Source organism: Euprymna scolopes, chromosome 45 (assembly GCF_053919585.1).
Source record: "Euprymna scolopes isolate OS-2025 chromosome 45, ASM5391958v1, whole genome shotgun sequence".
NCBI classification, from domain to species: Eukaryota; Metazoa; Mollusca; class Cephalopoda; order Sepiida; family Sepiolidae; genus Euprymna; species Euprymna scolopes.
In genome coordinates, this window is record NC_136526.1 from 40,970,483 (window position 1) to 40,995,354 (window position 24,872).

At 34.4% G+C, this 24,872-nt stretch overlaps 1 protein-coding gene across 8 annotated transcripts in view; it reads right to left on the reverse strand.

The window, feature by feature from the left end:
• LOC145269491 (argininosuccinate lyase-like) overlaps nt 1-24,872 on the reverse strand; it is a 135,797-nt gene that overhangs the window by 20,897 nt on the left and 90,028 nt on the right. For all 8 annotated transcript variants that reach the window (XR_013865070.1, XM_080125220.1, XM_080125224.1 and 5 more), the window contains 9 exons: nt 22,013-22,090; nt 16,598-16,675; nt 14,661-14,713; nt 14,208-14,270; nt 12,338-12,452; nt 10,160-10,244; nt 6,263-6,322; nt 5,270-5,353; nt 2,928-3,008 (listed from right to left, as the gene is read on the reverse strand). Coding sequence is in view for 7 of the 8 variants with exons in the window: in XM_080125220.1 (XP_079981346.1) it covers nt 2,928-3,008; nt 5,270-5,353; nt 6,263-6,322; nt 10,160-10,244; nt 12,338-12,452; nt 14,208-14,270; nt 14,661-14,713; nt 16,598-16,675; nt 22,013-22,090 (697 nt within the window). In the remaining variant the exon portion in view is untranslated. The remainder of the gene's footprint in view (nt 1-2,927; nt 3,009-5,269; nt 5,354-6,262; nt 6,323-10,159; nt 10,245-12,337; nt 12,453-14,207; nt 14,271-14,660; nt 14,714-16,597; nt 16,676-22,012; nt 22,091-24,872) is intronic.

Here is a 24,872-nt window from a genome sequence, read left to right on the forward strand (position 1 = left end):
TTATATCACATATAAATCATAATATCTCACACTTAACAACGAAGCTCGCCTGTCTATTTAATTTGCTCGATTTTGGGAAGATAAATATTCAATATTTGTCGCTCGCCGCATGTGGGTTAGTCTTTTTCCTATAACATCTTGGGGGTGGCGAAAAAAAGCCTTCAGCAGTAAATGAATACTATCCCGCAGTCAAATTTGACCTCATTAACTCATTAAAACAGGAACCTGCTAAATCCAACTAATTAAATAAATTCAAATGTGTTTCCGTTAGAATCTCGCGTTGGGGCAATGGTTAACATCGCACTTTTTTTTTTCACACTTTAATTTATAACTTTGACTCAAGGGTTTGGGTTCGATCCTTATACTTACTTCTTTTTTTTTAACCCCCCCCCCAAACACCTGGGCAACGCCGGGTGCCCCTTGCTAGTCTATATATATATAAAAGGCAAAATGTGTGTGACCATTTCGTGTATGTCTCGCAAAGGCTTCTTTTGCACACACTCCCGGGATCGTTACTATCGCTTAAAACTGTTTATATAGGTCCTATATCATAATATCTAGGATTTGTGAACGCGGATCGTCTCTAGATTTATTTACGCCGACTTTTATGAGATTCGCGCTATTTCGCTCTGTCTCCTGTTTATCCTGCATTTTAGTATAAATACAGTGAAATTAAATTAAAACGTTGTGTTCTCGGCTTTCGCGCTGCTTTTCCCTGCCCCCCCCTTCCACCATCATCTGGGGGGGGGGGAAGTGAAAACTAAAAATAACGATCCCGCGATGACCTCATTTAGCGTCTTCCTGTCAATCAAACCTCTTTTACTAGCTTTATAAGCCTTAACTTCACACGCTAATCAATTACTCTCACTCGTGGTCGAGACGGTTAAGTAGTTGGCTTTGGTCTCCACCTCCGCGTCGCCAAGGCTTCCGGGTTCAATCCCTCTTCCCGACCAAAACTATTTCTTTTTCTTTTACACCTTTACATCTTTTACACCCAGGCAACGTTTTTTTTTTATTACATCGCTTATTCTTTAGTTTACCCCTCCCCCATACACAGGTTTATTTATGCCATTTTTTTTCCGTTTTCGTTTTGGGTTTTTTTTTTTCATCGTCTTTTTTATAATATTTAAGCAGCGTTATTAATTACCCCCCCCCCCCATACACACACCTACAAACACCCGGGCAACGCCGGGTATCCCCCCCCGCTAGTACTTTCATAAATCAGAGTCCATTTTCTGTAGGCTGTTTTTAAACCCAGTCAATGACGAATACTTTTGCTAGTATATCTATGAAAGTGAACGTGTGTGTGTACATTTTCCTTCGCAATAACTCTGTCAATTTTCAGTCTACAGACTCGAAATTTGATATACAGGGTACTGATATTTGGGAAAATCTATATGATCAGTTTTCGTCCAGAAATATGGCTGTTAAGGGGTCAAAGTTCAACGATTTGAACTTTGAGAACTCTACCAAACTCCTCCGACAATTTTGGGTCTAAACACTTGAAATTTTAGATATAGGTTGCTTGGACATGGATCTAACTTAATAACTTGATTTGAGCCCAAAACAATACATTTTAAGGGGTCATAATAGGGGTCAAAGTTAAAAAACATTGACCTTTTTTTTGGGAGGGGGGTCCGCATACACCTCCAAACACCCGGGCAACGCTGGGCTGAAATGTTAGTAAATGATAAAGGTATAAGAAATACAAAGTTATTAAATATAGGAGAATAAAAAATGGATATAAAAAAATAAACTCAACAAAGTAACTATAACAAGTTGGTTATAGTCAGCTAACATACTTCCTAACTTCCGGTGTGGTTGCTACCGGAAGTGAGCTGAGTACAGAAACTCTATAAAGTAACATAACAAATATATTAAGGTAAAGAAATCTGTTGCAAACCTGTAGCCACTCCCCAATGTACCCACAAACCAACTTTAAATATATCCACATCCATTGTTCAATCCTTTTATTAATCATTGCTACACCTAAATTAAAACCCACCTTAGCTGCCTTTTGTCTGCGTTAATGAACAAATTCTGATCCATTCTCTACTGATAAACCATATTTCCTATTTCTTTTGTAACCCGATAAACCTACTATTTTTTTGTTATATTTTCTCTTTTCTTTGCTGTCCTACTTCCTAATCCTTGAGGGCAGGGGTGCCTATAGTATTGTAGGTTTTGCGAATACTTACAAGAGATTAGATAGGCCTACAAAACTTAATACACTTGGTTTTTATCTGTTCAGGTACTCCCTTATACTAGAACGATGATTAAAGTTGATCAGATTCTTTCTTCAAGTTCACCAGGATCAGGAAAGGACCTTAACACGCTTCGGCACTTATGCAGAACGTGAACCGCACTGGAACAACGGTGTTATGTAGAAATCCATTCTTTACTGTTCTGTATCTTCATCGTTAATAAACTAACGCTCCGCAAAAATTGGATCCAACTTGAAAAATTAAATCCCCCGAAAAAATGTAGGATATAACTGGCCAACTTACCAAAGTACAGCTACCCGGGGGAGCGGGAAAGGTGATGATGCTTTTCTATTTTCCAAAACGAACGACTGCTTTCCAGCTATGCTAACAGATGGCAGTTCTTTTATTTCTTTTTTTATGGCGGCTTCAAATAACCAAAAGTTTTAGACCAATCAGAAAAAAGGTTAATTATTCTATTTTTTTCTTTTATTCTTTAAAGTTTATTATCATTTATATATAGATATATTTTTATTTTTATTTTATATTTCATAAAAATATCAGAAATACGACACCACAGTATCACAAAATCACGTAATCATGAAGTTTGGATTTTTGGAGGAACATGTCACAGCAGCATCAACTATAAAGTAGGTTTCTTACTCAATAATATTGGACATTTGCCTCATCTGTCAAATATGTACAGAAATAAAAGATAAGACTTACGCCTTTCCTAACCAAATAATATGCAAGATCAGTTGACAGCATATCTGGGCTCAAAGCTGCATACATATTTTCCTTGTTGATCTGAAAAAAAAAAAAAATTGAAATTTTTAATTATATTAGAATTATAAATTAACAACAGTACTTCATTAGAGTTCAGTTTCGCTAAAATTTTTTCGCCAGTAAATTGATGTCTGAAAAGGTCAATCATTTTGTCATGACCTTGATCAAAAGGCTGCCATTTTGAACAATGAAGAGAGGAAGCATGAATGAGTACTCTAGATAATTTCTTTGGAGCATTGGCTGAGAAAACACGATCACCTTTCTTGCTGGAGAATTAGGAAAATTCATTAAAAATAATTAAAATGGAAAGTAACAACTGAGGGGGGGGGGTACAGAAAAAAATGAATTTTATAAATAGTTAAAAAAATTTTGTTTGACCACCATTATTTTTTTTAATATACTGTGCTGCACTTCTGCCACTCCTCCCTCCATCAATGTAAATTCACTTGACAAGCAGCAAAATCACACCCATTCACTCTAGAAGTGCACAAATAAATGTAATGTGAACAAGCATCTCACTGCTCCTATAAATCTGGCCCCTAATTCACAGTAGTCCCTTATGCCTCAGTAACATTGTATCTTGTTTAGGGCGATCCAAAAAATCTATCAAAACAAGCATTGAAAAAAGTCTTCTTAGTCTAAATTAAAATATATTAAAACAGGCATTAAGAAGGCCCTCTCGGTGGGGCATTAGAATACACCGACTGCCCCCCTGCAGAGGGTAAAAGTCCCTCAATGGAGGTCCTGGATATGACCTTAAACTATATCCGATGGTGAGGCCCCAGCTTGCGGGCTCTGGGGAGTGTGGAGCCACCCTTTAATTGCCATTGCTCCCAGGTCCACTCTGAACCGGAGTGGTAGTACCTGTTAGGGTCCTAATTATGGGTTAAATAGAAACTTGCAAAAAACAAATATATTCTATTAAAAAATTTTCAAAATCACCGGATTCGGCATTAAATAACCTGAAAAGGGTTGATATGCCGTAAAACAAAAACAACCAACCAACCAGGCATTAAAAAAGGCTTGTTAGCCTATATCAAAATGCAATAGTGGAACAGTCACTTGATGTTCCTATTTACTTGCCTCCCCACGAGGGCAGAGTTAGACACAAGGTTGGTTTTAATGTGGGAAAAATCCAGCTCCCCAAAAATGGGCACTCTAAATAGGAAGAAGAATAAAAAATTGTGTTGATCATAATGGACTTCTCCTCCACTGACTGAGGACAGAAAAGGTGAAGTGCAGCATTAGAACAGATACCACACTGTGATCTTGGCCCAAAGACCAAGAACTTGTTATCTAGAAAGATCTAATCAATTCATGCTATTCTTAATATACATATTGTTCCAAAAAAATTCTTGTTACACCATACCCAAACAGGTGGTCCAAAAAAAGTCTTGTTAGTCCTCCCAAAACAGTTGGTCCAAAAGTCTTGTTACACCCTATCAAAACAGGTGGTCCAAAAAAGTCTTGTTACATCCTATCAAAACAGTTGGTCCAAAAATTTTGTTACACCCTATCAAAACAGGTGGTCCAAAAAAAGTCTTGTTACACTCTATCAAAACAGGTGGTCCAAAAATTTTGTTACACCCTATCAAAACAGGTGGTCCAAAAAAGTCTTGTTACACCCTATCAAAACAGCTGGTTCAAAAGTCTTGTTACACCCTACCAAAATAGGTGGTTTAAAAAAAAAAAAAAAGTCTTGTTACAAACTATCAAAACAGGTGGTCCAAAAAAGTTTTACTAGTCATCCAAAAACAAGCGGTCCAAAAAAGTCTAACAACACTCACCAAAATACATATATTCATAAAATATCACATGGAGCCACATCATTTTGTCTTACAAAAATGATATTCGCATGTCTGCATTCCATCAACAGATGACAGTGTCAATGAAAGTGAATAAACTGAATCCATTAAATGTTTTCTTCTATGAAGTTTTTACTTGTTCTATTTTTTTATAATTGTCTTATTGTTTTTTTTTACTCTTCTTAAAGTGAATAAACTGAATCCAGTGCTGTATATTGCTATATTACTGTTATATAATGTGTGCATATATAACGTGTATGTCGTATAGCTGATCATGTCATCCAGGTGTGTGTGTGTGTGTGTATATATATATATATATATATATATATATATATATATATATATATATATATATATGCGTGTCAAGTTGTTTATCTAATTTTGCTACATTTCTGCCTATGCTTTCATGAACATAAAGATAAAAATAATTCAAGTTCAAAATGTCCAGTTTCTTAAAAAACTGGAAATAATTCTTACGGTCAATGTTGATAAGACACCGGTGGCAACTTGCAAAATCCCTGTCAGCGTGTCGTAAACCTCGAACATGGCTTCCTTGTCTTCCTGGTGGGAAATAAACACACGCAAAAAAGGTCATTTAAATAATAAATTAAGCAAAAATAGAAAAATAAAAACGAATCATTTTGTGACAAAAATTTTCCAACGGATCATACTCTCATTCTATATCTCTCGGCCTCCTTCACCTTTTCTCAAAGTCTGCATTTCTCTCTAACTTTTTAATGCTAGAAGGCAATGGCTGAAGTTCAATTGTGCTAGGGAAACAACCAGATTGACCCGTGCTTCATAATAGAAAATCTCAAAGTAACAATGGTTCAATGAAATGAACTGGTTGTATGCTCTAGTCTTAATCAAGATGATTAGACCCCACTGCCAATAGGGCTGCTCAGGCATTTTTTCCCAACACAGTCAGTCAATACTTTCATTTATTTTTTATAAGTTTTATGATTTGTTAACGCTTCATTTTTTTTTTTTTTTATCTCTCAGTATGCAACAAATTTTTTTTTGGACTTCACACAAATCAAGGATAAGTCTTTAGGCCACTGCAATACCAACTGCCTTGCTCTGTCAAGCTGAAGTAGTGTTCTGATCAGCCCAATGATCAATGTGGCTGCTCAGGCATTTTTTGCAGATCCTAAAGTGCACTACTTCTGGTCTACTGGCATTACTATTACTCCCTTTCAGCCTTGTGCGATTGAATTAAAACACGAAAAATATATCCAGTTTGGTAGAAAAGTAACTTATCTTGCCTTTGATAACATTTATTTGTTATATATTTGCTTTTTGACAACTTTTTCGAATCTATGTGTACAGTAATACAAACCCAATAACAAAAACGATATTTCTCGTCAGCCTAAAATTAAGTATTTAAATTTTGATTTAAATACACAGTCCAATTTAAAGATCGTGTCACACAATTAAATGCAAAAATGCTGCCAAAATGATTGAACTGACCTGGAAGTCCTTATTGTATGTGCTTGGTGTCCCCTTCACTGTCATCATGAAACCAGAACACTAGAAAAAGAAAGAAAAATCAAAAAACAATTATATAAAACTGTCATCATGAAACCAAAACACTAAAAAAAGAAAGAAAAATCAAAAAACATAATTATATAAAACTAGCAGATCAGACCGTCTTTACTCGGACCCTATGTAGTGTTCATAACTTTATGTGCATATGTACATATATATTAAAAAGTTTGACTTAGGTCCAGATAACCTACATCTAAAATTTCAAGTGTTTAGACCCAAAATTGGCGGAGGAGTTTGGTAAAGCCTGCAAAGGTCAACTCTTTCAACTTTGATCTCTTAGTAGCAAAATTTTTGCCCAAAAACTGATGAAAAAGCTTGCTGCATGTCTGAATACCCTTTATGTTTATTTTAAATGTTTATACCCAAAATTGGCTGAATAGTTTGTTAGAGACCGCAAAGGTCAAATCTTTTGAACTTTGACCTCTCAGCAGCCAAATTTTTGGAAAAAAAAAAATGATTAAAAAGCTTGTCGCATGTCTGAATACACTTTATGTAAAATTTCAAATGTTTAGACCAAGAATTGGCTGGGTAATTTGCTAAGAGACTGCAGAGGTCAATTTTTTTAAACTTTGACCCCAATTTTTACCCCTTAACATTTATTGTTTTGAACTCAAATCAAATCAAAAAGTTTGATCCATGTCCAAGTAACCTACATTTAAAATTTCAAGTGTTTAGACCCATAATTTCTGTTTGAAAACCAATAAAAAAAAGATTTTCCCGATTCTCAATACCCCTTATGTCAAATCTCAAGTCTGTAGACTGAAAATTAACAGAGTAGTTTGGTAGAGAAATGTATACACACAGACATTTTCACTTTTATAGATATACTAGCATTTCAACCCAGCTGGGTAATTTGCTAAGAGACTGCAGAGGTCAAATTTTTTTAAACTTTGACCCTTATTATGACCCCTTAACATTTATTGTTTTGAGCTCAAATCAAGTTATTAAGTTAGATCCATGTCCAAGGAACCTATATCTAATATTTCAAGTGTTTAGACCCAAAATTGGTGGAGGAGTTTAGTAGAGTTCTCAAAGGTCAAATCGTTGAACTTTGACCTCTTGACAGTTATTGCGTAGGGAAATGTACACAGATACACAGACAGACAGACAGACACATTCACTTTTATAGATATATAAATAAATTATTGGTAAGAATTGAAACTACTGAATATCTATATACTATGAAAAAATTTTTTTAGTTTATTTGTACATAATTGTAATTGGTTGACAGAAAAGGAGGTTACAGTCAGCTAACGTACTTCCTAACTTCCAGCGTAACGCTACTGGAAGCAAATCAGTTCCTTCACTTTTATTGTTCTTCAGTATTTCTATTGTGAAGTGATTTATTTGAAATAAAATAGAAGAAAAGGACATTATTGAAAAATATACAATAAAAGTTAACAAAATTATAAAAAATAAAAATAACATAATTAGTCTTTATTTGCACATTCGATAAAAAAAAAAAATTTTTAATAAGATTTTTAAGTGTTTTCAATATACAACAAAAATTAACAAAATTATAGAATTTTTAGTGCCTATTTAGACTTGCACTTATTTCAAAAACAAAAATAAAGAAAAAACTGAATGGAATTTGCCAGGTGAAAGTCAAACGACGACATTACGAACTTATGAATAAAATGTTTATTCAATTAATCAGAAGAGCAGAAAATATATACCTCCGCATATGAACAAAGGCCGTTGGAATACTTCAGGAATGCGACTCGCCTAACAAACAAACAAAGCACCACGAAGATTAAGAAACTTAATGTTTTATCCCCCCCCTTCCTTCCGGATGCGTGCTTGAGTAAAAAAAAACTAACATATCCGATGTAGATCAAACGATTTATTGCAGTGCGACAACTAAACAATGCAAGCAGGGAAACGAGTTGTTTGTTAGCTTGCATAAAATATGAGAAGTACTCTTGAATTATTTATTTATGAGGGAATTGCAAGTCCGACATTAAATCTAAACACGGATTATTTAGAAACTTTATTTGGAGTCGAACGTAACTTTCTCGTTCATCTTACATGTGATTCTTAGAAAATGTCTAAAAATTAAGGCTTAAGCTTAAAGAGGTTTTAATAAAGGATGTTTTTTTAAAGGCGACGGATATCAAATTAAAATAAAATATAATCACAGAAAAACATTTATTGTACAAATATAGCGTATCTACTTGTCGTGGCATGAAAATGTTATATTACAAAAATCAGAATTTTTAGAATATGCCATCTTCATTCCGTGACAGGTAGGTACATCACAAAGACTTTTCTACATTTTCTTTATTTAAAATTTTCATTATAATTGCAATATTATTCATCCGGGGTCACACCGATCAGAAAAATACCAACTTTGTGGGTGTTTGTTTTGTAGCTTTAGAGATTGTTGTTTTATGTATGTAAACTGAACTATGGCTATATATATTATTCCTTAATTGGAATTCGTTTTTTTGTAGATGAGCATTATATATATTAATTTATTTTTATTTCGGACCACTAGTCTCATCTTTATTAGTTGTTGTTTTTTTCATCTTTTATTGGTTTGTTTATTCACAACGTTTCGGCCAACTATACCTCTGGCCTTCAACAACTAATAAAGATGAGACTAGTGATCCGAAATAAAAATAAATTAATATGAACTATGGCTTACTACACTAGAATCTCGGGAGATGACAGTGATATAATGGTTAATGACACGGACTGACAACCTGGGTGTCCCAAGTTTGAATTCCATTCGTTCCCTAAAAATCACTTTCATTTAGGATGTTGGCAACCTTCACATGGCCCCTCTTGTAATCCCCGATGTTTTGTAAAAAAAATTCTGACTGGATAAATATCACGGAAACCAATGCCAACATTAAAATCTTCAGATTCATACAATATGATATGACTAGAATCCCGACTATCTATAAGAAAAAGAACCATGAAAAATATAGCAGTTAGTTGGAGGCATGGTATAGCTGCACATGGCTTTATCAAATTCATATACCTTTACATTGTTTGCTCTTCTTTTTAACGACGCAGACTGATGACCTGGGTGTTCCAAGTTCAAATCCAGTTCGTTCTACAAAAATCACTTTCATTTAAAATATTGGCAACCTTCTTGTGGTCCCGCTTGTAAGTACCTGATGTCCTTCAAGAAAGAATTCTGACTAGAAAAATATCAGAGAAACCAATGCCAACAATAGAATCTTTGGATTCATATCATACTAGCCTGGGGTGCCCAGCGTTGCCCGGGTGTTTGGAGGTGTGTGTTGAGCAAAAAAAAAAAAAAGAAAAGTGGTAGTAGGCAGGCAGGCTCGAACCCGTGACACGAAGGCAGAAAAGAAAGTGAAAAAAAACCTGACATCTTATCCTTACACCTTGATGCAACCAGAAGTTTGGAACGTCAAAATTAGTAACGTCATTCCAACTGATATGATGACTTGCAAAAATGGCAATGCAAAGAACCGACTCTCCTTGTAGAAAATTGCCCAGTTGAGGATGAAGAAATTAATGTTTTTAGCCAATTTTTCGATATTTGGGTCGAGCTTTAAAAACGATTTTTGTGAAAATCTTTCGCCTCTGTTGAAAGTTTTAGGCAAACATACGTACATTTAAACAGACAGATGAGATTTATATTATAAATGATGGTAATAATCTATTAAAAACTGACTATGTTCAAAAGTAATCTTTCTACAACTGCTCAAGATTTGACTCGACCAATCAGAGCCTTCATATCTCTCAACAGCCACATCTTATCGCCTACAATAAAGACTACATCAAATGTTCCTCCCCGGTTAAAGCTTGAATGTGTTTGTTTTGTTTTTTTCTTTTGCTTACATAGCCAAAAATCCGTCCGGATTTTCCTCTTATCAACTCCAGACTGTCTGCATTTTTCTTCTGAGGCATCAAACTGCTTCCAGTGCTGAAACAGAATTAACAAAGTTTTAAAGCGAGTATTATAAACACAGATAGTTGATATATATATCAAATTTATAATTTTTAAATAGTTACAAATGCATTGGGAATATTTTTTTCTGGCTCCTGTGATGACAATGTTTACATGTTTCAGCTTATCTGAGATACGACACGTGCTCAGGAAAATAAAACCAATTAAAACATGTTAAAATTTATTGGTTGATGCCAGTGTTATAATGTTGACACATTGATCGGTTGTTTTGTTTACGGCATATCAACCTTTTTTTTTTGGTCATTTCAGCAAAAGTTTTTATGCTTCGAGTTTTTTTAAAATCTCCAAATATATATTCATGGTGTTTGGTTTCATTGTAGAGGAAAATTGTTTCTTTTATTTTTAGCATTTCAGAACAGGCTTGAATTTTGTAAAGGAAACCGAACAACAACAATAACATAAATATTTGATGTAGTTTAGGTCAAGAAGATCATATCTTCAGATAGCCTGATCTGGTGACACCAGAGCAGACATTGTACCTCAATAAATAACAATATCTGGAAAATCAAACAGAATGATTGAGGCTTGTGATGGAATTTTTGATGAACGAAAAGCTTAAACTGTGTCAAATTTACACAAGAAAGTTTGACAGATGATGGGCGATGTTTGAAGTAAACAATGTTTCTGGGTGTTTTTTGAAACCTGTCTTCCTCCGGGCTCATCTTATGCTGTAAAAAAATAAAGCAACAACAACAAAAAAGAGGCATTGAGCAACTATGTTGTTGTTTGTTGTTTTTTATTCACTAATGCAATAATCACACCATAGAAGAGAGGAAGATGGCTCCTGTCATTACAAGCAGAGAAGTTAAAAAATGGCGATTGTGGGAATTTCAATCTACATTTTGATGAGTTCTGCACACCAGCATAAATTTGAGATCTCCAACAACAATAACATAAATATTTGGTGTATTTTAGATCAGGAAGCCAATATCTTCAGATAGCCTGATCTGGTGACACCAGAGCAGACGTTGTGCCTCAATAAATGACTATGTCTGTGTTTATTAACCTTAAGCTGCTGCTTAAAAAAAGTAAGGACAGGCAATAATTTACTTGTTTTACTTGTTGAAATTAATATTCTCAATGAAGATAAATACCATTATTACAAAATGTAAGGGATATAATTTGATTTTTTTTTTTTTTTAACTCATAATTATTAACAATTGACAATTGGTTGCCGCTTTAATGATTTGGTTCGGTTGATCAGTTTTAAGGAATCTGAATTCTTGGAAAGAAAAAGAATGATCCCAGCTTCAGATGCTGGCATTGCTTGGGTTTGATACCTATAAAAACACTCCCCTTCATATGCACTTGGTGTTAAATGGAGAATAACTAAATTGTCAGCTACCGTGGTGATGTCACTGAAGAGGCAAGGGGGGGACTGTCAGGATGAGGTCGTCATGGAAAAAGTTCAAAGAGCTTCTAATCCTTATATGTTGTGGCATCTCTCTGCACAACAAAGGCTTTTTTTAGGGGGGGGGGGCGCTCATGTTCACCCCTTAAAGCATATTGCCAGTTCGACGTAAGGGGCTACTATTTGGGGCCATGTCTAGGAAAGATTAACAAGATATTTGTTTATGTTACATTTAAACTTCTGTATATCAGTACAGCCAGGGAAGCAGGCAGCAGGAAGGGAATTCCAAAGTCTAGCTGTTCGAGGGAAGAAACTATTAGAATAGAAAGCTTTCTGGCATTGACAGTGAAGGGGTGAGATGTTATTGCTAAGCGGGTTTGTCAGGGATATATACGTTGAGGGGATACAAATGAAACAAGTTCATCAGAACACATTCCATTAAAATATTTGTAAAACAGGCACAGCGATGCAACATTGCGGCTATGAGACAGGGGCTGGAGCTTAGTTGATAAAGTGGGACCGATTAGATTGACAACTCTTTTTTGGACTTTATCTAAGAGGGAGAGACTAGTGGTGGATGTACCAGCCCAGATGTGGCAACAATATTCCATGCATGGGTGAATGGTGGCCTTGTAAAGGTACAGGATACTGTCAGGCGTGAGTAGTCTTCTAGCTCGATAGAGGGAACCTACCTTACCTGTAAGCGTCTGAAAGACGGACAAAACTGAACTCCTTAGTGCAGTAAATGATTAAATCCTCGGCCCAACGACTCAAGTGGGTGGAAATCATGGAAGAACAAAATAGGAATTCCACTAAAAAAAATTGAAAAGAAGACTTTAATATTCGTTTTTATATAAATAAATAAATAAATAAATAATAAAAAAATAATATTACAAAAAAAAAAAAACGTTTTGGAAAAATTTGAAAAATAAACTGTGAAAAAGATTATAGAAATCAAATTAAAAAAATTAAAACTCATGGGAAAAAATTTCCATTTAATTTTAAAGTTTGACAAAAAGCAATAAAATTAAAATATTTATCAATTTTTCTCTCTCTCTCTATATATATATATATAACTACTTAATTTACTCACATAAAATTAATATACGAAAGTATAGATTTATACGTAAACTTTAAGTATTTACTTCAAAAGTGCTCAATATGTAGGTAGAGCTAGTTAGTAATTTATAAAATATATATGGCGATTAAGCTACACTGAATATTCCGCGTTTCATCCACTCTAGGACTCCTCCTTACTATATATATATTAGTGTTGGGATGATCAATCAGGAATCAGAAAAATCAAAACTTTTTGGGTATCGAAATCGGTATTAGTATTTGAAAAATTTACGGAATGTGTTTTCTGGTGCGGTGTACTGACAGACAGCCTGTGTTGAAATGGACAAAATAAATATTTTTTTCCATTCACCAAGAAACATTCTCCTTTTTTTTTTTTGTCCAACTGTCTCTAGATACAACGTTTTGGGTCCATTAGAGAGAACAACATCACAAGCATGATAGATAACCGTTGAAAATAAATTAAAACTTTAGGATTATAATCAGGATTCGGTTCTGGGGTTTGGGAAGGAGTGGGTCACTCTCTCGACAACAGCACGTGTCTCCCCTCTACTTTTCCAATCGACCACATCTGGCCTCTCGCCACCAATGTCACACCGAATGTCAGCAATACAAAATTCTTTTCAAGAGAAGATTTTCACGACTCTTTTCTCTCTGCACCCCCAGGGAATTTTTCCCAGCTTTTATATCCTCCTATCTAGAAAAAAAATAAAAAGGAAGAGACAGGGAAAAAAAATAGCTTCTCCCATCATGCTCTGCCTTCCCAAGATGCCCTTCGCGTATTCTTTCCCAAAGAGCAATGCAGATACGCCGGTACGTTTCTTTTTTTTTTCTTCTTTTCTAACCATATACCCCACACGCCCCCTCCCGATCTTTGCGATCAATAAGACACTTCATAATCCTTCATCCAAGCAGGCCTCCTCCTCTCACGTTGAGGCCTCTGGGGGACAACTTTTTGAGGGTTGACGTTTTCAGGTTCACTACAGACATTCTCGTCCAGTTGTAAAGAACCACAATGTGGGGCTTAGTCGAATTGGGGTGCATCATTAGCTTCTTGGTAGATATCGACTTCCTCCTCTTCACTGCCATCACTGCGCACCGGCAGGGTTACACGACGCAGGTCTAGGATATGCCGGGGAACGCCATTCACCATCACGTTGTTCTTTGACTGCGTTCCCGTTACGACCCCCCCCCTCTCCCAGCGAGTGGTACATTTTGCATTGGGGGGGGCTTTACCCACACCTCCTCGCCCACTTTAATGGTCGCTTCTTCACCCTCAATTCCTACCATTTTGTTTTGAGACAGGAAAAAAAAATAGCTTCTCCCATCATGCTCTGCCTTATGCCCTTCGCGTATACAATTGCGCTGGCCATCCTTTCTTTCTTCTTTCCCAAATGCAGATACGCCCAGTACGTTTCTTTTTTTTCTTTCTTCTTTTCTAACCATATACCCCACAAAAACATTAAATTATATATTTGTATATTACTCACAAATGAAATCTCTGTCACTGACGGAATCATTGCTGTTACCTGTGATGTCATCAAACTCTAATTCTGTAAAAAAAAAAAATGGCAAATGTGAAAAATTGTAAATGGTACAGTTATTTTTGTTTTGCATTATCAAATCAAATTCTTTATATTTCATCCATTAAAAGAAAATGCTGAATCTACAAAGGCTACACAATGGGGGGGGAGGGGGATTTTTTTATAGTGTATTACACCCCCCTCCAAAAAAAAAAAACAAAAAAAAAAAAAACGCTGATTTCTCAAAAAGCAAAAACGTCTGTGAAATCAAAACAATACGGATAATATATTTTGTAAATTGTTAAAAGTGGAAGAAGATTTTTTTAAATTTCAGGAGTCCAAGTCAAACCTTTAGGTTACAGACTCCACTGCCATGGTAGTTATCTTGGATCAATTACAATATAATTTGTAACAACTTACCTTTAGCCAAGAACTCACGATCCACATTAAACGGATGGCCGGCAATGGCCCCACTAAAAGAAAAAAAAAAAAATTTGTAATTTATAAATTCTATAATCAATCTATCTATAAATATAAAAGCGAAATTGTCTCTGCATGTGCACGTCTGTGTGTGTGTGTGTACATTTTTCTACCAAACTACTCTGTCAATCTTCAGTCTACAGACTCGAGATTTGACACAAGGGGTATTGAGATTTGGGAAAATCTTTTTAACCGTTTTTTGGCTAGAAATTTGGCTGTCAAAGTTCAACGATTTGACCTTTGAAAACTCTACCAAACTCCTCCGCCAATTTTGGGTCTAAACACTTGAACTTTTAGATGAGGGTTACTTGGACATGGATAAAACTTTTTAATTTGATTTGAGCCCAGAAAAATAAATGTTAAGGGGTCATAAACATAAGACAATAAATTAATAATAAGTAGGTCGAATTTGATTTTGTTTGTTTGTTGCACTTTTGAGCTTGCCTGACTACTACCACTTTTTTTTTTCTTTTGCTCAACACACACTTTTAAACACCCGGGCAATACCGGGCACCTAGGCTAGTACATACTATAATACATAGTTCTATATATATATATATATATATATATATACTATCTTTTTCTCTATCTCTTTTCTATCTTTCTCCTTTTCTTTAGCTAAATAACGTTGCTAGAAATGTTAGTTCAATGCAAGATGTCAATAATTCATCAAAACCGCCTTAGTTGATCTTCCTGACACCTCCAATTATTACCATCTGGTCTTTTCAAGCCAGCGCTGGGTATCAGGACTTTGTTTATTTCAATTGACAGATTATAGAACAGATGAAGTATAGTTTCACAACACTCAATATCGGTTTTAATGTGAAGAAAACGTAGCTCTCAAAAGTGAACAAGAGACTGATTGAGATTGTCGGACTGACTTCCTCATCTTGGTTGTTATTGTCACAACATTTCGGCCGTTTTGCCCTCCGGTCTTTGTCAGGTGTTTTGTATCGAACTGGGGAACCGTTTGTTAGGAGTCTCGAACCCAACCCTTTATTATTATTATGGGGGTACCGTGTTCGGACTCCAGCTAGGCTTTGGGACATAGTTGCTGATTCTCTGTTTTGAATGTTACTTTTTCACTGCCTTCGTTCAGCATTGAACTCAGCACCTTTGGGTAACTGTAAACTTTGATACAATGTCTAGGACCACTCAGCCATATGTCACTAGGACAAGACAAAAAAAAAAAAAAATACAGACAATTACTGAACAAGAGACGTTATGAATTTGGAATGAAAAAAAACTCAGTTTTTAACCAAATTTGCCATCCAATGACAGAGGACAGTGGATTGGTTTGGTTGTTTTTGTTTTACAGCATATCAACTCTTTTCAGGTTATTTAATGCCGAATCCAAAGATTTTGAAGAAGATTTTTTAATAGAATACATTTGTTGTTTTCAAGTCGGTTTCTATTTAACCCATAGTTGAGACCCTAACAGGTACTACCACTCCGGGTCAGAGTGGACCTGGAAGCAATAGCAATTAAAGGGTGGCTCCACACTCCCCAAAGTCCGCAAGCTAGGGCCTCACTATCGGATATAGTTTAAAGTCATATCCAAGATTTTTAATATGAATATCAATACATAAAAAAAAAAAAAAATTCATAGGAGTATAGATTTTAGTGTGATTTGATGGAAGTTTCATATAATATTTCAGAAACATTTTCCTTCGTCAGAGATGTGTTCAACATTAATTCATGTGTGCATACAGAGGTTGTTGTAGATAGAAATTTCGCAGGCATTAGAATGAATTTGAACTCAAAAGCTTGAAAATTTCGTTTTGTGTCTATGCGTTACATTTCTATATTGTATAAATTACCTTTAAAAAGGAAATTTTGTTTCTGCTATGGAAATGTCTTACTTCCTTCTTACTTACCTTCCCAAGGGAAGTTTGTTGACTCTTTTTGCAATTTCCATGAGTCGTTCTATGTCCCTCTGCAGCATCCACCCATAACTGAAAATGAAACAACAGATTAAATTTGGCAGGTAGCTCTTGGAACTTTTAAAATTTTTATTAAAAAATTTCCTTATTTTCTTGTATATATTTTATAGTTTTTATGTTCATTTTTCACTTTCATTCCCATCATATTACTTTAATCATTTTTTTAATCTAAAAATTTTTTTCCATTTTTAATCTGAATGTTTTCAAAGTCAGTGTTGTTTTTTATCTTTACAATTTCTTCTCTTCTAACGACACGCATTTAGCTTTGAAATGCCATGGCCTAACCCTTTATTGACTGTAACTCTTTATTGACTTGGTAATGTAATAAAGTTCCTATGTAACTTTACGCTTTATCATCTTAACTTACTCTCTTTCTAGATATATCTTCTATATATATATATATATATATATATATATATATATTTAAACAGGGTTTTTACTTCGCTTATTCTTTTGGTTTGATTCCCCTACACGCACACCTCTAAACACCCGGGCAACGCCGGGTACTCCTGCTAGTCTATATATATAAAAGCGAAAATGTGTGTATGTATGTTTGCTTTTTGTGTATGTCCAAGAAAGGCTTTTTTCCGAGAAGCAGTCGGTCGGCTCACAACTCCTTAAAACTTTTTATATCACATATAAATCATAATATCTATGAGTTAACAACGGAGATCGCCTGTCTATTTAATTGGCTCGACTTTGGGAAGATAAATATCCAACATTTTTCGCTCGCTGCATGTGGATTAGGTATTTCGTATTATAAAAGCGACACTAATTCTGGCAGTATTTTTCCGGTCGCGATCGCCGAAAATGTCCGAAAGCAATCATATTTGATCAATGTGGAAATATTTTCCTTATATCATATTCGAAATAATTAATAAAATTCAAACGTGTTTCCGTTAGTATTTTGCGGTGGCCCAATGATTAACGTCGCACGTTTTTTTTTCACACTTTAATTTCCAACTTCACCTCAAGGGTTTGGGTTCAATCCTAATACTTACCTACTAAATCTTTTTTTTTTTTATTTTAACCCCCCCCCCTCCTCCTGGAGTTTTGATTTACCCAAAACCATACACACCTCCAAACACCCAGGCAACGTCGGGTACTCTCAGCTAGTCTAATATATAAAATGCAAAATATGTATGTGTGTGTGTTTGTATGTCTCGCAAAAATTTTTGACAGACGCATCGGAACGTAAAAAAATCGTTATCATTTTAAAGCTCGGTCTCTTGGAATGGCAAATATTGAAAAATTAGCCAAAAACATTAATTCCTTCACCCTCAATTCAACCATTTTTCACAAGGAGAGGTTCGCTTTTTTTTTTTTTTTTCACAAATCGTCGTCTCTTTTGATTGACTACACTTAATTCCAACACTCACGACTTCCGGTTTCGCGATGGATGCATCAGCTAAGACATTAGGTTTTTTTCTCACCTTCTTTTCCTCCTTCACATTACGGGTTCGAGCCTGCCTGCCTACTACCACTTTTTTTTTTAACACCTCTCTCCACCCTTGGGATTCCTTACTACACCACCTCTCCATACCTTGGCTACGCCGGGTACCCCCGCAAGTATATATATAAATTAAATTAGGATTGATATGAGGTAATTCAGGGTCTATACAATTTTGAGTATATTATTCTCCTTTGACACTCAATAAAACAATAACTGTTAAAATTGAAGTCGCAGGCATAGTTAAAATGAATAGCATTTTTGTGCCGTTTGCTGTTTAAGTTTGATCTGGTTGTTTTTGTTGTACGGTATATCAACACTTTTCGGGTTATTTAATGCTGAATCCAGTAATTTGGGAAAGTTTTTGAGCACTTGTACAGTTTAATCAAGACATTAAAAAATGAAATTATCGAAAAAAAGTTATATTGTACGTATCCGTTTTGGACTGAAGATCTCCGAAAAAAAATTTCATTTAATTTGATCGAGTAGTTTTTGTTTTTTACAGCAGAAAAACACGTTCTTATGAGAGCGCGTTGAAGTCAGCCATTGTGAAATTTGCTGAACAACATGCCATGGGGAGATAACTCCATGTAAAGCGCCGACACCCCACCCCCTCCCCATCTTTAATCGTAGCGTTTCTTCCTAAAAATCGAACCTTTTGCTCGGTATCATAACAAATTGTTTTTTCTCTGTAAAAAAAAAACTACTTGATGAAATTAAGTGAAATTTTTTTTCAGAGAACTTCGTTTCATAACGGATACGTGAAATATAACCTTTTTTTTTCGATATTTTCATTTTTTAATGTCTTGACTAAACTGTACAAGTACCAGTTTTTGTGCTTCAAGTTTTTTATATTTTCAAATATTTATTCATAGTGTTTTGTCTGTTTTTTTTAAGAGGAAAATCGTTTTAGACTTTGTAAAACATGATTGAATTTTGCAAAGGCGGGAAAAAAAAAGCAATAACATCAATGTTTGATGTATTTTAGGTCAGGAAGTCAGTATCTTCGGACTGTCTGATCTGGTAGCAGCAGCATTTTGTAGAAAGAGATAAGAATTATTTTCCTTTAAACATGATTTCTTAGGCAGACTTCTCACCTAGAAGTTCTACAGTCAGGAAATAATCAAACCGACAAAGCAAAATATTTGAAGGACAAGAGATTCCAGAGAAAGTGTTAATACAAATAATACAAATATATAGAGGACATTGCAAAGGCTGCTGCAAGGAAGGTGGGTTCCCTCTATCAAGCTAGAAGACTACTCACGCCTGACAGTATCCTGTACCTTTGCAAGGCCACCGTTCACCCATGCATGGAGTATTGTTGTCACATCTAGTCTGGTGCATCTACCACTACTTGTCAATCTAACCGGTCCCACTTTATCAACTAAGCTCCAGCCCCTGTCCCATCACCACAATGTTGCATCACTGTGTTTGTTTTACAAATATTTTAATGGAATGTGTTCTGATGAACTCGTTTCACTTGTACTCCCTTCGACTTACATATCCCGACAAACCTGCTTAGCAATAACATTTCACCCCTTCAATGTTGTTGTCCTTAAATGCCAGAAAGCTTTATATTCTAATAGTTTCTTCTCTCGAACAACTAGATTTTGGAATTCCCTTCCTGATGCCTGCTTCCCTGGTTGTATTGATATGCAGAAGTTTAAATGTAACATAAATATCTTGTTAATCTTTCCAAGACATGGCCCCAAATAGTAGCCCCTTACGTCCAAGTGGTCATATGCTTTGTAAGGGGGGGGGGGACATGAGAAAAAAAAAAAAAAAAAGTGACAATGACCCACACTTCAGCTCAGTCCATTTCAAGCAATTCGCAAAAGAATAGGGATTCGAACATCACATGTCATCATCGAATTTTCTGCAGTCGAATGTCCAGTCAGTGAAATCTGCATTCAAGAAAGCTGCCTCAAGTGGCCGTAACTTGGACATGGTATCGTTATGCTTGCAGACAATTTCCCTGGGTCAAATGATTCCATCATCAGGTGAACTTCTACAGAAAAGGACATGACAGTCAAACGCATGAACCAAAACACCAAAAAGAAAATTATATCAAAAGATGTACCATGATTAGCATACAAAAGATCTTCTCAAACTGCAGATAGGACAACCTGTGAGTGTGTTAAATAAAGCAGTAGGTAATTGGTCTCCTGCACTTGTCAAACAATTGAGCAGAGAACCAAGCTTGTACATAGAGTGGAAAACTCTGTCAAAATCGACAGCACCTTAGGGTAGACTCATCCTGAACCACATCAAACTTGGAGGTACACTTAACTGAAATTCCTCATCTGGTCTAGGAGCATATATATATATATATATATATATATATATATATATATATATATATATATTAATACGATAGCGTATGTGTTCTTTTGTGCGTCACGCTTACATCTGTGTCATTTAATTCTTATGTTCTTTTATTTCTTGTCATAAATAATTTTACCAATAGTTCTTCATAAGTTTTGGTTTCGGTTTCGTAGTCGAAAGTCGTAGTCGTAGCTGATAGCACTTAAATCATCTATTTTTTTTATAAATAATTTTATCAAGAATTCTTCGTAAATTTTGGTTTTGGTTTTGATTATGTCTTAAGGAACTTAAGTTATATATATATACTAGACTACCCGTGACCCGTTGGGTCAGTATGTTATATTAGCTATGGAATTAATGTATGAGCGTGACACTTGTGACGTAAAGAAAATAGTTTTTTGTGACATAACAGAAAAATTTCTATGAAAGTATATTAAAATGGAAAAAGAATATAGATTTCTTTGAGTCGTTCTGTTTATAATTGTTTATTTTTGAAAAAAAAAACAAAAAAAAAAACTTACAGCCATTGAATTATAAGCAGTTTGCCATACTTATAGGTAAATGTGCACTGAGCAGATACCATAATACTGAAAGTTAAATTCAAATTTTGATATATCTTTTAATTTAAACATGGAAAAAAACCCTATTAGGATGCTGAAAATGTACACAGTAAAACAATATGTTTTATTGTCGTGTTGATTATTTATTTGTAACGCAAATTAAAAAGAAAACATTTACGGGGTTATTTATTTATGTTGGTAGTGCAGAAGAAAATGTATGAATGTTTTAAGAAAGGTGTATTAAAAAATGGAGAATAAATTAAAAATAACTTAAACGTCATACGAAAATGAACGATGTAAAAAAAAAAAAAGTAGAAAGTATTAACAATTGTTTATTTGGATAATTTAAACACGAAAAAAAATTGGGTTGCTGAAAATGTACACAATAAAACGATACGTTTTATTGTCGCATTGATTATTATGGGTTTATTTTTATGTATGCATGCGCAACCAGAAGTCGTAAATCGGATGTTGGGTTACAACACCCGTTACAAGGTCATTTGAGTTTATAATTGTATAGATATACATACATATATTTTCATAAGTTTTTATTTCAGTTTCGATTCAAGCTAATGCACCAAAGTCAAATGAATATATATTTTTACTTTTGAAATTGCAACTTTATAATATATAAAAATCGATAGAACATTAACTCTGTAATAATATATACAAAATCTTTGATAATTAAAATATCATATTTAAGCGTACTTTACGATCGGGCTTTACCAGGTGTTCGTGCCAGCTTAGATAAGTACTTTTGCAGTTTTAACAAAAGAGCTACAATAATATCAGAGTGTCTCCATTTACACTGAACATCTACAGAATGCCAACATCAATATATTACATAAGAATGAGTCCCCTGTGGAATTTCTACAAGTCCCACTAGTTAACTCTGAACAGATTAATCATGCTTCAAAATGTCTTTTGCCAAGGGAGATAACAAGAGTTATTTCCCTTTAGATATTATTTCCGAGACGAACGTTTTAATACATCTAACAAAAAAAAAATTCTTACCTGAGTAACAAGTGACTCCATCGAATTGGTTGTGCTCGTTGCAAATGGGTATAGCCTGGCATCAACACATCAATTTCTCTGAGAAAGACAAGAATACAGATGAAAGGCATATAAATATTGTTGAGCAATTTTCCTCCTATATTATTTGCAAACCTACTTAAATTTTGCCCAAGATTAACTAAAATAAGTTATTGGTGAAAGAGAATTGTCTTGTCCAATCAGACAGAGCTATTCTAAAATACAAGGGAGGTAATTCAGTGACACAGTAGACAAAGAGAAATAACTCTTCTTTGTATTATCTTCCACACATCATTTTGAATACAACATAATTATATTGAAATACTAGGGTGCTTCTTCATTATAAGAGCAAATGGTGTAACTATACTATAACAACAAAATTCAAAAAATGAAAAAAAATCAATTTAAAAAAAATGCAATATCTTCTGACTTTTTGTATCAATTTCATCTAAAAGCAATATCTACTTAATTGGCATGTCAGAAGTATTTGAATATTACCATATTATTAAAAAAAACAAAAACATGAGTTTTCGATCTTTATCATAAAAAAAAGCCAAAGATTTTATTTTTGTTAATTTTTGTCAAAAAATGTTTTCTTTAATAATTTTTTTTTATCTTATCATTTTTCATAATTTTTGGATATATTCATTATTGTAACATGACAATTATTATAGCACCGGGTTAAGTTTGAAATACTGAATTTCAAGTAAAACCAATGGTTTCTACTTGATTGCCATGTCACAGTCATAAACATAAAAAAAATTGGTACTTCTGCCGTTTAAATCCTGTTTTTCTGTGAGTCTCATTCGGCAATGTCTGACAGACGATGAAAACTGGCCCGGAAAATGCCAAGTGAACTTATTTATTGAGAAACCGAGTGGCAAAAAGAAATGCGAGCAAGCAAAGTACACCAAATTGGAAGAAAAAAAAAAAAAGAATGGAAAGGAAAGAATTTCATTGCACGCTAAACAACAAGTCTTTATTCTTGTGACAAGGAAGGAAAATGAAATACTTTCCTTCAACCTGCAAACACCACTACCCCTAAGGAAATAGCCTATACTCAGGAAACTACATGTTGCCCCCCCCCAAGTGTAACCCTAACCTCCCACAATAAATGTAAAATATATTTTTAAAAATGTATTTTCAAAAGGAAATTCTGGCAGAAAATGCATTTAAAAAAAAAATCCTGTCATCAGCTGCTTTAAAAAAAATTAAATAAATAAATAAATTTAAAAAAAAAAAATCAAAACTTTTCTTTGGAAAAAAAATTCAAAAATTGTTTAAAAAATACAAATACACCTTTTCTTTGAAAACAGAAGTTTTATGAAAAAAAAAATATATATATATATATATATATATATATCTCCCCCACCACCAATTTTCTTTGTTCCTTAAAACAAAACAAATACTTTTTTATTAAATCAAAGAAAAATAACTATGCATACACAAAAACAAAAACAGAAAAAAAATATTTGTTCACTAATTCAAAAAAACAAAACTTTTATTACACAAAAAAAAAAAAAAAAACAGTTGACAATAAAAAAAAAACACCCGTACATTGTATGAATTTATTACAGTAGGTTGTTTATTTTACTAATTTTTTTGCATTTGTATTAAATTCTGTTTGCTCTGTATAATCTGGCGATTTTTGTTGTCTGCCGGGCGTTGCTGAGCGAGACTCATGGAAAAACAGGATTTAAACTGTAGAAGTACCCAAAAATTTTGAAAAACGATAAAGTAGAAAATTAATTATTAATGAAAACAGTTTTTGGAGACAATTAGAGAAACCGGAGAATTTGAATCGTAACAAGGGAGATAATAATTTTCTGAAATCTTAGGCCAATTTCGCTAAAAACTCAATTTTCGCTAATTGTCTGCGAAAACTGTTTTTATTAACAATTAATTTTCTACCTTATCGTTTTCCATAATTTTTGGATATGTTCATTACTGTGACATGACAATTAAGTAGATACCATTGGTTTTTATTTAAAATTCAATATTTTGATTATCACTCTTATAATGGAAAAGCGTCAATACCATTAAATCACCAAAGTTAACTAATGTTAAGTCTAATCAGTATATGATCGGTGACTATTTGAGAATATCAGGTGTTGTACATGGGAGGATGGTGACACCTACTTGGAAAACTAACGTTGTCAAAATGGATTGCAGATTGACAACCACAAATAGAGGTCATTCGATTGTTAATAATGTTAACGGCATGGTGTTAAGATTAATGAGCGTGTAGAAAAAAACTCCATTACAATACATAGGACATGCTTGACTTCTCCCCGTGCAATTAATGCCACGTGATAAATAAAATTGCCATTTTGCAGTTGAAGCTCGCAGCAGCCTCTCCATACTGAATGACAGTTCATGCATGGTGAAAAGTCACCCCCACCCTTCAAGAGGTAACTCTGTTAATATGCATGGGCATAGACGGAGCACAGCTAATCTAGAGGAGTAAACCTTGATAAACTATCCTGCTATCCCATGGTTAGCAGTAGTCCTTTTTGCATCAAATAAAAATATGGTAGCAGGTCAGAACTGCATAGTGTTGCAGATGATCATATTTTTTACACCAGGCAAGTACAATACCCCAGTTAGCAGTGAACTATAGTGAGATGGTATCTTCACACAATGTTAATCCCTTTGGCAAGGTTGGTGTAAAGAAGGGCATCCAGCTGTAAATTTCTTGCTTTAAACAAACTATGGCTGTTGTAAGCCCGAGTAGCTACCAAAAGGCTATAACTGTAATCTGTGCATTGCACCTTTTTTATGGGTGCAGGGGTTACTGCAGAGGAGTAGTACTTATCCGAGATGATATTTTAGATAAATAGTC